A 15,043-nucleotide genomic window follows, 5' to 3' on the forward strand; every position below is an offset into this window, starting at 1 on the left:
GGCAAAAGCGATCTCACCAGGGTAAGCACTGTTAGTTCAAAAGTGCTACAGGGCTCCAAGAACACCAATCTAATAATGAAGTAACTACAGCTTGAAGTCCTTTGTATGTGCTTATTGTGGGATACAAGACACGTTTTGTTAAGTCTGAGTTTGCCGTGGCTATGAATAGCTGTCTCAGCAAATGTAGAAAAGAGAAATTACGTGTAACCAAGGAGTAACAGAAAATAGAATTTAAATACCTGTTTCATAACAGTCTTATTTTGGGGCTGAGATAATGGACCAGACTGCATATTGAGAATTAGTTTATCTTGTGTGATACACCTTTCATTAGAAATATATTTAGCATAGTGCTTGGCACCATGCTAGGCTGGGACTTTTTTTCAGTTGCTATCTGGCAGACCATGCATCTGCCTTTTGTTCCTTGGTATCCTGAAGGTCCTTACAAAGCAACGAGAAATGTTGAAGGTTGGCTTCGCTGAAGCTGGTGAAAGTGTGGCAATTCACTTCAGGAGAATTGTACAGAAAGATTCAGCAGGATTTTGCTGGCTATTCAGAATTCTGGCTTGGCATTTGAAAGGTAATTAAGAACCTATTGCAGCCAAATAGAAAGAAGGTAACAATTATACCTAGGTAGATCTGGAAAGATAGATGTGAACCAAACTGTAGCAGGGCCAGGGTGTTCAGGCTGAAAGTCTGCTAATTTATAAGTTCACAAACCTCTTTAATGAGAACAAAAGTACTTGATCACATTTGATGTAGAAAGATGCCATCTTCCCCTCATCGTGCTCATCTCATTCAGAATTTATGATCTTTGGGTGATTGCAGGTTCTGAACTGCCACATGGCTCCTTTTGAAGTGCTGGGGGGTTGCCCCTGTGGGCACCATAGTACGCCACGCTCTGGCAGCATTGGAAACCCCGTCAAATTGGTTTTACTGCAACTTCCAGAATCTTAAAATAATGGAAGGATTGTTGTGGAATAGAGTAGCTTTTACCAGAGTTGCATCCTGAACATGGCTCAGACCTCTCTCATCCATGTTTGTGTGATCACAGCTTGCAGGCTGTGTGTGTAGGGGGTGCATGTCCCCAGTTGATAAACACATTACTGTCCTTTGTACAGGCAGCTCTGTTTCTCTGGTCTAATGCTGCAATGTCTTATCCATCCTCCTCCTTTTTGCATCGTTAAGGCAGAAGGATTTATATCAGTTACTAGCTAATACCGTGTTTAATGTGTGTATCAGTGAGGCAAATTCCATTTCAGCGGGGTGGAAGGCAGGCAGAGAGATCAATATTCTGTGTGCTAATGGCAGTACAGCATTCAGGGTCGCATTAAGGTCTGTTGAGCTCATCAGATTGACGCATCTTGTTGCTGGGATTTGGAAGAGTCAAAACATCTGAGAAGATAAATGGGATTTTTAAGGCTTCTGGTTGCTTTGGACACATGCTGCTGTGACTTGAGCTTTAGCAGAGCTTTGCAAAAAACCTGTTGTAGCAGATGTAACAGTGAAAACTACTGTGAAGCTTTTGGCTTTTGTGCAGTCCTTACACAGATAAAGGATAGCCTGACACATCTGGCTTACCAACTGTGCCATGGCACTTGAAGCACTTTGGAATTGTTCAGCTGGGTCTGGCTTTGGAGACGTCACAGGTTTATGTACAGAAGGGAAAGAGAGGGCTTAGCAGTGCTGGAAACTGTGCAAGCATGTGTCAGTGAGTATGAGGTGCTGATGTGGGGAGAGAGGGAAGGTGAAGCATCGTCTTGGGGATGTTTCCAGAGGAACAGAGTAAGTAGGTGCTGGTTTCTAGGAATTAGGCTGTTTACAGGCAGGCAAGCCAGCTGAAAGCTAGTGTGTTAATAGGAACATGGGGAAAATGTCCCTTTATTTTATGTGATTAGGTTCAATTATCTCATCCTTTAAAGCACACAGGACTGATATAGCATTTTTCTACTACAGTTAATCTCCTCTTGTGATTAGTTTATGGTTTAGATGGTTCTTAGTTCCCAGGAACTGTTTTTCTTGGCAGTGCAGTGCTGGGTGCTGTGTAAAAGATAGGCTGATGACACGGTGTTCTGCCACAGCGAGTCTGTGAGCCAGGCAGGACATTAGGAACAGCAAGGGCAGAGGGGTAGAGCTTCCATCAGTGTGAAGGGCAGTGGTACCAGCACAGGCACTGCAGCTGCACTTCATCTTCATGTGCTGCACTTCATGTGCCTCAGACCTAGGAAGGGATTTGGGGACAGTGGGTCAGGGAGAAGGGAAAGGGAGAGAATGTGTAGCCTAGATTAAATGTTGGCAGAGATTCCGTGATCTTTTTTGGGTACACGGAACCAATCCTCAGATGGTTTTTCAGTTCCTTTACAGCAAGCCCCACTTTCTGACTTCATAACTGGCTCTTGGAGACTTCCCTAAATGTCAGGGAAAGTATGGAAGAAAATAGAAAGGGCTTACAAATTTAGGAGTGGTGGATGGGAAATCTGGAGTAGAGAGAGGGCATGAGCATGTCTTTTGGAAGTCCATGAAAATGTACACAAGTAACTTGAATTTGTTGCAACAAGGAGAATTGGTACATCAGAAAATTAGTCCATGGAAAGGGCTAGAAGAATAATGGTTTTAGCAGCATTCCGAGCAGGAATTTCAGTGGGGAAGGGAGGTTTGTGTTTTAATAGGTGCTTTGCCAAGAGAATCTGTACAATAGCCAAAGAGGCAGATGGCACTGCAGCGACAGTGCTGACTGAGGGGCAGCTGTGGGCATGAGGTCACGGCAAACTACACCACAGCTCCTGGGGCAGAGGGAGCAGGACAATTGTCTGTACTTGTTCTTCTTTGTTAAATGTCTGGAAGATGCAAACTGTTCAAGAAATAGTGGGTTTTACCTTGTGATTCTACAGCACTTCATAGAAGACCCCACTTGTGAGCTTCTCATGTAGTAATGCAAACTGTGACAATGGAAAAACGGATCAGGTATTGCAGGAGAGGTGTGTGCTGGGAATGCACCACTGGACAGTGAAATCTCTCGAAGTACAGCTGACAGACATCACTGGTACAGCAAAGGAGAAAGCTGCAGAGATCCATCTCTAATGTCCCGTCTCACACGATGGCATGGTTCCTTCCTGAGCTAATGACAATGAACTTGTGTGCTGAGCTCTTCCTTAATCAATCATTCCACCATGTACCTCCTTTCTGCTGGGTTCCTATCAACTCTTATAAACGACATCGAGGACTGTTCAGAAAGACTGAACCAGTAAAATGGATTATCTCCCTTGACATTGTTTTTTTAAGACATATGTCCAGGGAAGGAATTTGTTTGGGCTTTGTTTGGACAGTATAAAGAGAAAAACCTGGTCTCCAGTAGTTCAGGGACTAGGTAACTGAGATCTCATCAAGGTGTACAGCTGCACAGGAGGAAGCTGTTTCGCTGAAGGGGTGTTGCCTGACACGCACCACAGTGCGGGTGGATCCCTGCGCAGGCTTGGGGTGTGCTGTGGGGCGCATCTGCACGCAGCTGCTCGGGCAGTGGGGCTGGCGAGGCCTGAGTGCTCCTTCTGGTCACAGAACAAGTGCAGTGCTGTGGGACTGTGCTTGGCCAGCCCACCAGACTGCACTGGGGGTTGGATTTCTGTCAGTGCCTGCAGACTCCACATCCCAAAACCATAAAAAGTGAAATGCACAGGATCATTTGAGCCTTGAAATTTTATTGTCTTATTTGCATCAACCAGTTATTCCTTTCAGCACCAATAAAAGACAAAAACCCCTCCCTCTTGTTCAAAATACCTTGTTTTTACCGGGTCCGAGATTGTGGTTTTCTTGCAGGCAAAGAAACCAATGAAAATATTTCAATTTTTATTTTTTTAATACATTTATAACAAAATGACAGAAGGTGTGTGCTTACCATATAAAAACATTAGGTTCCAGAAGGATACAATACCGAAAAAATCATTGAAATAAAAAAGGTTATTATAGGATTTCTAAACCTCAGCAATCATACAAGTCTTTAAAAGCATCAAGATTATATTTAAAACAAGGTAGTGTGGAAAAAGGAGACCACTTGTGACAATTTTGATCCTCATTGTGATAGGTGATAAAATTGGGAGTTGTTTCCAAGCGCTAGAATTGTGTTTGTGTTCTCATCCTGTTGTGCCAGGAGGAGGTAAAACTGTTTCCTTTCTGAGCTGATGATATGTGCTGACACTGGTGTGCTGCTGGGTGATCCCAGGGCAGCTCGGTGACCAAAGTGGGGACAGTCAGATCGGCTTTATCTGGACCACCAAACAAAGGCTGTTTAAAATAAGAAATGTCTTTGTTGGAATTATAAGTTCCCTAAATCTTACTGTCTTACCCTGCCAGCAGGACTAGGGGCCTAGCCAGAGTAGCTGGGAGTGCTCTGGAGCACTGGCACGACTGGTAAACTGGGGACAGCAGCTGCCTTTCTCAAGTTTCTGTCCAGCAGCCTGCTCTTGTAGAGGCAGCCTGTGTTATGGGTTGTTGTTTGGCTGCTTCAGACAGCATCCTGTTTGTGATGGAATACAACTGGCCATCATTCAAATGAGCTACAGCAAATGCTTCTGGACATCGCAAGCAGCTGGGTACCAGGCAGCTGAGGGGCTGAGCCATGGTTCAGACCAAGTGGATCATGTGTCCATCGGACACGGGGCACAGATGAACCGATCTGAATGTACCTGAGGCTGCGTTGTGTGGGGTGTGTTTCTGAAGTGGTCTAAAGGTACTGACTTTGTAAGGACCCTTGAAACTTCTGGAAGTTCTTAGTCTTCAGCTGTCTTCATTTGTGTCTTTCGTTCACTTTTTCTAGAAGTGCTGTTCTAAAATGCAAACTGAACTTGAGAAACAGAAGATGTTACCTAGCTTTTATAAACACAGATGATGCTTCATCTACAGTATCTCTGTTGAGTGGCAGTTACTAAACCAGGAAGAGTGGTATCACCCACTTCCTGGAGATACCTGCAGTTCCTGTACACAGTGGGGTAAGCATGGCAGAGTCAGCTTAACTTGGACTTTGTACAAACATACTCATAAATTAGGTCATGCTATCTTTAAGCAAAGTGGGACTGACATCTGAAGCAGCTATCCAGGGTTGGATTTCCTGCCCCTGACCCCTGTTTTTCTTTTTAAAAACAAAAGCAAGCAAATGTTCTATGACCCAGTATCTGTCTAAGGCTTACGCTGATCGCTGTGCTGCCGGTAGGGGCGTTCCCTGGGCGGGGGCACACGGCCCACGGTGGTAGTGGTGTCACACAACTCCTTTTCCAGCGGGCTGCTGCCCGTCTGGGAGGGAAAGCCCAAGCATTACAGCATAGCGGCGGCTCCGGGAAGCGGCCCAAGGCAGCAGAAGGCACAGGATCAATGCAAAAAAGCCAGGAGCATCTGGACAGTGGTACCAGGGAGCTGGGCCTCCCAGCACTGCTCTCGTGCACAGCTAGATCCTCAAGACAGTGAATTAGTAGGAACTACCTAGGCTGAGTAAATATGTGTGTATTGTTTAGAAATTACATTTTACAACTATCGGTCTCTTGATCACTGAGAGACTTAAGAACATTAAAATCTAAACCAGTTTACTTCAATTTGAAAAAATATTTCTCAGCATATCCAAAAAGTTGACAAAAGTGCCTGATTTTGAGTCAGCACAAAGCCACAGAACTAACTGAAAAGTAATTTAGACCACGTTAGTTTCACTGTAAATAATGTAAGATTGTTTGGCAGTAGTGCTACAATTATATCCCACACAGTGTCAAATTCAGCTCCTGCAAGTGGTACTTGGTGAAGTTGATATCAAATTGTAATTTACATTGTTAGGAAAGCTATTAAAAATACCGTACCTTATAGTCAATCTACTGAGAAATAGCTGCTGGACAGCACACAAATTGCTACCGATACTGTTTGTTTTTAAAAAGGTTAATAAAATACAAGCAAGGTATAAAATAGGATTAAAAGCACTGGTTTGGGTGCAAGTTTTTCTGAATTGGGGGGAGAGATAAGAAACCAGAAAAACACACTGCACATACGTGCACCCTCTGTATAAAGAGAAACATACAAAGTGGGAAACTGGTGGTGCACCGGGGTAGTGCACTGAAGTCGCTGATGCTGTAAACTTGAATTACTAATTTTATCAAAAAGGGGAATTGAGCCTGGTTCCATTTGTGGGTGCCCCCGGCTCCCCCTGCAGCCCCCGTGGTTTGGCACAGTGCACTTCTCCGAGGCAGTCTCTGCTGAGGGGCCGCGGGGCTGGGGAGTGAGGCAGACAGTGAGTCCGGAGCAGGAGCCATGGGAGAGTGTGAGCGGTGCCCTGCAACCTGCTAGGAACCTGCCAGTACTGAGAGCCTGGGACCTTCATGACTGTTACAAGTCTGTCTACTTGCAAAATGTGGCTGAGCTAAGTACAAGTTTCATCGTTTACTGTAGCTAATTAAGCCAGAACCAGAGGCTGTGCAGACTGGGGTTTCTAATTTACATCTGTTCTGAGTTAGCTGAAGCTGATTCCTACCAGCAGGTGTAAACTAAACCAAAACAAGAGCATCTTCAGGAGTTCGTGGCCAGCATAACTAAAACAATTTACTTAATGGAGTAAGTATTAGATTACCTCCTCTTTTTTTTTAACACAGGGAACTTGCAATATGAGAGGAAATAATGCTAAAATTGAACAGGAATTAGGTGGAAGAAACTAAGTATTGGTTAAAACACAACAAGGGGTCTTGTTCTTCTCCCAGCAACACAGACCCTTCTGAAGTTAAATCCCTAAAAAACCCACCAAGTCTCATTATGGACCTGCTTCTCAGCTTTCCATTGGCTTTGTTAAGGTAGCAGAGGCTGGGGAGGTCAGGCCACAGGGACAGGATGGCAGCAGGGAGCCCCGAGTTTAATGAGCTGCAGTGGGAAGAACATGGGAAGAACATGTGAATTGGATGGCAAGACCCTTTTTAAAGACTGTGAGTGCGTAAGAAGGGGAGGAGTGTGTCTCAGAAACAGCCTCTCTGCTCCCACAAAGGCCTAAGGCTGGAAGTCACAGCTCTATTCTCTACTCTCTGGCTGGCCGTGCTACCCTTTCCTTTGAAGTGTACCCGTTACTTTTGAAAAGCATTAGGTTACCCTGCCTGATCAATCACACACTGTTCCACAATTTTGCCCCCAAATGTCACTGACATTAACTCTATATCTAGCATGCATTTTACAAGCTATTTCCCACTTACTGTTCCTAGCCAAGGAAGAATGTTGGCTCTGGTGTTACCAATGATACTACAGGAATCTATTCACTCTACTGTCACATACATATCATCTCCTACCGTAATTCAGAACCACCCCGTGTACAGGAAAGAAAGAAAAGACATTACAGGGAAACTATTTCTTCTCAAGAGCATAAGTTGCGCTTAGAAACCTAAAGGCCCCATTCTGGAGTCGTTATTCATACAAAACACTTCATAATTTGAATGGCAACACAGTTGGAATAAGGGTAGAACTGTGTTCTTAAAGTGTGAATTCCAAATCTTTTAAGTATCCTTAAGTTGGGCAGGAAGCAAACTGAACAGAGTTTGTGTGTGCTTGTTTTAAGGTCGCTCTGTAATGACAGAAGGGTTTGCCAGTCCCAGAATGCCTTGCTTTGGCTGGTACCTGTTTTTTTAACTCACTTTCATTCTGATATTCCCCATGGTATCTTACTGACTATTTTATCTCAGAGTGGCATGCAGTGCGGGCGCATGCTACTGATGCAAGCACGCTACGACAACAGGCTAAAGAAAAGAAAAAAAAGCTTTAGCTTAGTTATACAAAGAAATGATGCAAAAAACCATTGAGCAGCACTAACTCACAGACTAATTACAAACTAAATTGTGCTATATATTAGTATAAAAACATGTTTTAGTAAGAATGGCACTGGTTCAGAAGGAATTAGGACTTCCATCTTGGTTCCGTCCAGTCCACAGTGAAAGCATTGTAGTACAGGCCTGCCCTGTTGCCTGGGCAACTTGTGGCCGTGGCTTTTGGCCACAGCCCCTGCCGTTTCTTCCCTTTTAAATCCGCCACTGTTGGTACATTCTGGGAGTAGCCCGGGTCAGGTCTGGTCATCTTTCCTAACGTGGCACCAGAATAGTTCGTTCATATCCTCTGATATTTTAATATCGCTAATGTTTCCCTCTTCTAATCTCTCAACGCTGGTCAGTTTTAAGGGTCATCTTCTCCTGTAGACACCATGAGGCGCATTGCTACTGGTAGGTGGTCTGTCAAGCCTGCTAGCTGGGTAATAAAGCTGAACTCTTCCACCTCCTGCAAAGGAAAACAATAGCAAGAAAGAAGGAATTGGGAAATGGATCGCACTCCCGGCCTCAACTTTTATGGCTCTGATGAGTGTACTCGGAACTGCCTTATACTGATGAGTAGATGTATGGGCCCAGTTGAGCTTGCTGGGCTCATTGTGAACTGTCTGCCCCCTGGGGCACGTCAGAGTGGGACAGCCTATGAGGCAAAACATTTGTATGATACAGGGTTGAACTAGTCTGGATGGATCCTGTTGTACCTTTTCCTTCCATTCATGACAACATCTGTGTTATTCCAGACAGTGGTCGGAGGTGCTGCAGCAGGTGATCTGTGTGTGGAAGGAGGGGCTGGACCACCCCACATATAGCACACAGCTAAAGAGGATGCCTGGCTTCACCACACTGGGAGCTTAAGGCAATCAGGAATCCTGCTCCTTGCACCTCTGCATTCCAGTCTTTGGTCTGACAACACTTCATAGGACCAAAGTGATGTTCTGTTGGAAATAGTGTGTGTGTGTCCCAGCTTCTGAGAGCTGGATGGAGCAACTGTACACTTTCTTGATACAACATGGTTGCACTTTCTTTGCCAGGACACTGGGAATTGCTTGCAGGAAGCACAGGTATTTCAGTTCTTTTTATGCTGAGCCTTATCAAAGACCTCATCTGGGTCAGAACTATTCAGATATTGTTTTTGGTCCTGTTTGTGCAAAACATAAAATGGGTTTACCATACAGATGCGCCACAGGTGTTTGTGCATCTGAAGTGGGAAGCATTAGCAGACAGAGCTGCTGTGTCCACAGAGCCCAGACAGGTGAGGTATTCTGCAATAAGCTACGCTGAGCTGCTCCACTGCTCTTCTGCAGCAGCTGCAGGGTAACTGTGAACTAGTTCCTCATGTTCATCATGGAATTCCATGTAAGGCAAGGTCCCACATCGGGACGCAGACTGTGTGCTACGGGTTTGCATTCTGGTCAGCCCGTGTCAACTTCTGCCTGTGTGTCACAGAGTTGCCACTTTGGTAGGTTTTTGTAGGCATGAGAAAAGAACATCCAGACACTTGAAAAGATTAAAAAATATTCAGACTGCTGGCATCAGCCCAAACTCTGTCAAAAGTTTAAAAAAGGGAAATGGAGTTTTTTGTTTGGTTGACTTTGAAGAGCAGCATATCAACCAGTGGTGCTGCCAGAATCCTTAAACACATTCGTTTATGTGACAGGTTTACAAACTTGGTACTTTCATGCAGAAGTAGAAAATAGCAAAGCAGCAGGTTCTCCCTGGAGTGTGACTATGAAGCTAAGTAGAACAGGCTGCAGTGCCACCTAGATAAGTTTGCTGTGCAAGTTATGGCTCTTTTTGTAAACTGTGGAACTCACCACTTTCCATTCCAGGTAGAGACCTTCTTCTGTGTACAGCATATAGTCAATCCTCCTCCCGTTTCCTTTCAGAGATGCCTTCCTCCCCTTTTGACTGGAACTGTGGTTCTTGCTGGTGGGATAGACTAAGTATCCTTTCCTTCCTTCTTCACTTTCCAGCACCCTGTTTCATTACAAAATCAAAACAAGTGCTTTAAATGTTTGCTTCTTTCATCCACTACACTAGATTCTCTGCAGGTCCCCAGTAAGGGTAATGCAGAAGGACTGTTCAACTTGGAGAGCACATCTTCCAAGTGTGTTTTCCAAAGTGAGTCTCTTAAAGCCTTGTGGTGGGTTTGGCAGAGGAGGAGATTGTTTCAAGGAGTACTTTAGAACAAACTTGAGCACTTTGGTACAAACCACTCTGCTCTGACCAGAGCGACTCCCCTTGAAACTAAGACAGGCAGCTCTACAGTCAGGATGTGGATAAGGAAGGGTTTTTCAGGAGCACGCAGCAGTTGGTTTTGAGGAAGCCTCAGCATCAGGTTACTGTGTCTTGGCCACCAAGCTCTGACTTGACTAGTAATTACAGTATGATTTGTTTCCTGTGTGTGACACTTCACAATCCTCTACAGAGAGGGATTGGCAGGTGTGTTAGTGCTACCCCTGTCTTGCACAGAGATTATCCAGCCCAAGACCATATACAGTCAAGAATGAGTTTTCTAAGTACCAGTCTTGTGTCCAGGCAAATAACCTGCAGCTCTTCTATTACAATTTTTTTGTTTGGGTGCTTGACCTTTACAGTAGGTTTTATACAGAGGAGTACTAAGGCCCTGAATAACTTGATCTTACATTGAAGTTAGCTCTGCTTTGAAGGTGCCTTTCGACCAGGTAACCCACCAAGGCCCCTGTCTGTGTTTTTACAACAATTCTGTGGTGCTGTGCTGTTCAGTGTGGCTTTACTGTTGGCCTGGATTTCAAAGGAAGCTTTGGTTCTCCTGCCTGTGCTCGTCTGAGCTGTACCAGAGGCACGCTGGAGGCAGCGGCTGCCCGCGGTGCAGGGCAGTGAACACGGTGACTGTGTGTGCAGTGGGGGGCACCTCAGGTTGTGGCTCTGTGGCTCTGGCTCAACACAAACAAAGTTTTTTCAAAATCACCTCCTTGAAAATCATTTCCCTTCACTTACCTGCCAAAACCTGAGCTGAAGGTTCTGTGGTTTCCCTTGTAAGAGTTGACTATGCCATTAAGCTACATCAACTGCTGCAGGAGAAACACTGAGCCTTGAACTTGGCTCCTAGCAGGTACAAAGCCTTTAATTTTGCCTTGGAAAAAAGATATTTCTGATCACCCAGTTTTTAAGTCTTGGCTTCAGATGGGTGTAATGGGCTTGGGTTTGGGTTTTTGATGTCTGCACATGAGAGTACAAAATGAAGGGAAAATGAGACAAACACCAGACTCTTGTGATGTGTTTTAATGTTTGAGATTCAGGTGGTTTCTTTGTCAAATTTTGTCTTGGTGGAAGAATCTGAATGGTGGCAGAGGGGATACAGTACTTGCTACAGTTGATTAGGTCTCAGCAGTTATAATAACTGTGTATTACAGTACAATATACAGTATAGTCTGTCAGTTTGGGTCAGCTGATGCAGACAGGAAGTATTGATGTACCTCCAAAAGATAACAATAACCAAATTCTGGTCACATTATTTAATCAGAACTTTTCTTAATCCCCTTTGGACTTACTGAGGTATTGAAAGTTCTTAAGAGTTTACTGTAACCAGTTTAGGAGTGTAAGCTTCCTTTTCTGTATTCAGTTTTAGACTGTTATTCAGCTCCTGTTAAATTAGCTTACTGCCTGCACCCCCTTTGCAAGCTGATTCTACAAAGAGCTGCTGCAAATGACTCGCTTCCTGAAATTCTTTTTCTAGGCTCAAAAAACCAAGTTCTTTGATGGGACTGACCTCTTACAACAAACATGTTTATATTTGGCAAAGCTAATTAAGTAACAAAGTAGAAGAAACTGCTGATTAGCACTGCAGCACTACTGTAAAAAACCCACCTCATCTGCATTAATTTAAAAGATTAATTTGTTTTAGCTTCACTTGTGTCCTTTTAAAAGTCTGTGAATGCTGGGTATTCACTTAACCTGTGCAACTGCTCACAGAAGGGAAATATTCATTTCAAATACATGAAGAAAATGAACTATCACTGTGCATGTGTCTTTTAAATTTTGTCCCACTTCATAGGCAGCCTTTGCTCTTTGTCTGTACAGGAAGGGGACACAGGTACCAAACCGCTGGCTGGGCCAGTTCAATGGGTTCAGTTCATGGTCCCAGTTCAATGCTTACAATTTAAGAGAAGGGAAGTGACAATGATTGAGTTGCACAACTAAACTTGAATTTTATCAGAATAATTGTCTTAATTCATAGGACACAAAGAAAGGGAGGATAAAAAGTAACTAGAACTTTCTTTCTCCTTGAAGGATTTTCAGTCCTGAATAACTCCCAAATGTAAGTAGGAATGTTGTCAGGCAGCCCTCTGGCCAAAGGTTGGTTTGTAGTGCTGACTGCAGCTACAGCGAGCAGGGAGCCTGAAAGCAAAACTTCCTCCTCATAAAGCTGGAGGGTCCATCTCTCATTCAGACCAGAAGCACCTAAGTTCACGAAGACTTTTCTTACTACTGTTGCAGCCCATCAGCCAGAATCACAAGCCACTGCCTGGCAGTAGAGACTGGAAGAGCTGGCATTTAAATCTTGTTTCTCAGCTGTACTGCAGTGTGCTCTCCTGTGCCAGACTCTGTCCAAGCAGACAGAATTTAGAGACAAAACTGGACTCATTCCAGTGTTTTGCTCAAAGGTGACAGTCATCTTTGTGAGAAGAGATTATTTCTGGGCATTTCGTGAAGCTTTTCTGAGCAGAAGCTTGTGTAGCTTCCAACACTGGGGCAGGGCCCAGGTTGTTACATCTCTCATATTAACTGTCCTATAATTAAAAATTACTTGCTCATGATTTGTACCAAGTATGTTCTTCCAGCCCAATGTTTTGCATATGCTGTACTTAACTGAAAGAGAGATTTAAAAACTAGTTGTTCTGCTGCTTTCTGGCCTAATTAGTTTAGTAATGTGAACTACTTAACATTATTTATCAACTAGCAAAGAGTGCTGATGAAGAACTAATTCTTTGGCTAGATCACGTGGCCAATCTAAGTGTCTGTTGCCAACATCTTTGGAGCTTGATCAGGGTTTATTACTGAATAATTTAAGACAAGGTCCATTTCAGGCTGTACCCTGTGTTCCGTGTATATGCTACTTGTTAGCTAGACAGTGCCTCACAACTTCTGGGCTATTTAACACCTGATTGTCTTTAAAGCCAGAGTCCACTAATGGCTTTAACTTTTACTGAACTTTCTGGAATGCTGATGTTTCTCAGTCCCTCACAGAGGCAGGAGGACAGGCTCTCTCAGACTTTCTTTAACCTCTAAGCATCATGTACCCACACAGATCCTGGTTTCCCTGCAGAGCTGCATAAAAACCTAATGGAAATTCCAGTTTAACAGAGGGGTTTTTCATCAGTTTAAGAGAATGATAAGGTAGTGCAGAAAATGGAAATCCACCTTTAGTCAGGAAAAAGTCTTTTGTGTATTCTGTTACCAGCACTCCAGAATGTTTTCCCGCTGCCTCATGCTGAGGCGCTGTGTGTACACATCAGCAGCACAAGTCAAACTCTGAGATCCTTATTGATCATTTGATGGCTCTTTATCTGTCAGTCATGTATTCGTCAGTGGAACTTAATTGCTGAATACAAGCAACTCTTTGGAGAATAAAACAAAATACCCCAAAGTAATTTGGTGACAGATTGTCTCAAATGCTGCTGGAAAATGGTTTTGTTTGGTTTGAAGCTTTTTTTTTTTTAAAAGAGCTCCAAGCCTGCTCTTGGAACCATAAAATAGAATGTTACACCCACATACTGATTTGCATTTCCAAACTTGATTGTAGGACCACATTACATTCCTTTGGCTTTCCAGAAATACCCTTCACATGTACCAAACTGATGGTTTCAACGCATGAAGAGAAGTGCTTGGAAGTTTTGCAGGCTCCTGAATGCACAAAGCATGACTTGCTGTAACAAATCCTAACTGTGAATGTAAACTACATCTTACGCCTAGAGTTCAATTTCTTTGTTCAAAACTGATCCAAAGAAGGCTTCCTGGCATAGCCTCACCTAATTCCTTCAACCAAGTGTTCATCTGTACGGTACAGTGTACTGTACTGCTGAATGAAAATGCCACCATAGGCTGTGCCTATGTAATGTACTGTTTCCATATGGCGTGTTAACTGAAGCATCTCCACAGACTCGTTAATTCAAATAACTTCACCTCTTCACTCTGTGTTGGTAATGAACACCTAGAACATTTTTTAGAGTTAGTCATGATAATAAGGGATTTATTCTGTTAAATTAGCCTCCAAGGTGGAGAGGTTGCCAAAAGGATCGTTACATTCATTAAGCTCTGCTCTAAAATGTACAAATCTCATTATTTTCTCTCCATTGGCATATTATTTAACAAAAATGGTATTCAAGAAATTTATCTTCTGCAAATCGAATTGGTTTTTTGTATTTTCCCCAAGTCCACTGTCTCAAACCAAAGGTACCTGCTCCCCACTACCAAACACTCCTTAATGGGAACGCTGCACTTGTATCCCTGAGAGAGCCTGTGCATAGTCCTGGTTATGTCTGATGTGCTATTTAATTCCTCTCTCTGCCCCTGAGTTTGCTTTTTCAGGTGGACTGAATTCTGTGAGCTTCCTAGAATGGGGAACTTGTTGGTTTGGGGTGTTTTAAACTTGATGGGGTTTTTATTTGAGGAGAACTCCATTTCCTTTTGCTGCTGTCTGTTGCAGGGCTGTGACCACAGAACCGGTTGCCTGCACAAGGACTCTCAGATGAGCTGGCCACGTACCCCTTTTGGCAGCACCTGGAGTTTCTCATCCTATGGGCCTGTCCAGGTAGGATCAAGTCTGGAGACAAAAAAGCACTGACTGCAGTTGCTATCATCTTTTCACCCATTGCAGCCAATTCTATTAGACTTAGAGATGCACCTACTTTTCCTTCCATTTTTTTCTCTTTCTCAAGTACCCTTGAGTAAAAAATTATGTTTGGGTTGAGTTTTTCTTTTTACAGTCCATAAAACACCCCTCCCTTTGTGCTGTGTTAAATAACAAGAAATGAACTGGCTTTTTGAGGAATTGTCTAAAGCGTGTGGGAGGATTAGGAATGACATACTTCTGTAGGTTGTCTGGAGTGCACACTTCGTCATCATATAATCCTTCAGGATCCAACAAGGTACCTGTGAATACAAAGACAGATATGACTGTCCCAACATAAACCTCCTGCAACCTCCCTTGGGAAGCCTCTGGGGGCACAGGAGGGTGAAGGCAG

The 15,043-nt window shown here is 43.7% G+C and overlaps 1 protein-coding gene across 1 annotated transcript in view; it reads right to left on the minus strand.

The window, feature by feature from the left end:
* Positions 1-8,166: 8,166 nt before the first annotated feature.
* The window catches only part of SMPD3 (sphingomyelin phosphodiesterase 3), a 31,320-nt gene continuing 24,443 nt past the window's right edge, over positions 8,167-15,043 (minus strand). The window contains exons 5-7 of the mRNA XM_062007693.1: positions 14,888-14,951; positions 9,632-9,794; positions 8,167-8,268 (exon numbers count right to left, since the gene is read on the minus strand). Coding sequence (XP_061863677.1) covers positions 8,167-8,268; positions 9,632-9,794; positions 14,888-14,951 — 329 coding nt within the window. The remainder of the gene's footprint in view (positions 8,269-9,631; positions 9,795-14,887; positions 14,952-15,043) is intronic.

This window comes from Colius striatus, chromosome 14, assembly GCF_028858725.1.
Source record: "Colius striatus isolate bColStr4 chromosome 14, bColStr4.1.hap1, whole genome shotgun sequence".
In the NCBI taxonomy this organism is placed as follows: Eukaryota; Metazoa; Chordata; class Aves; order Coliiformes; family Coliidae; genus Colius; species Colius striatus.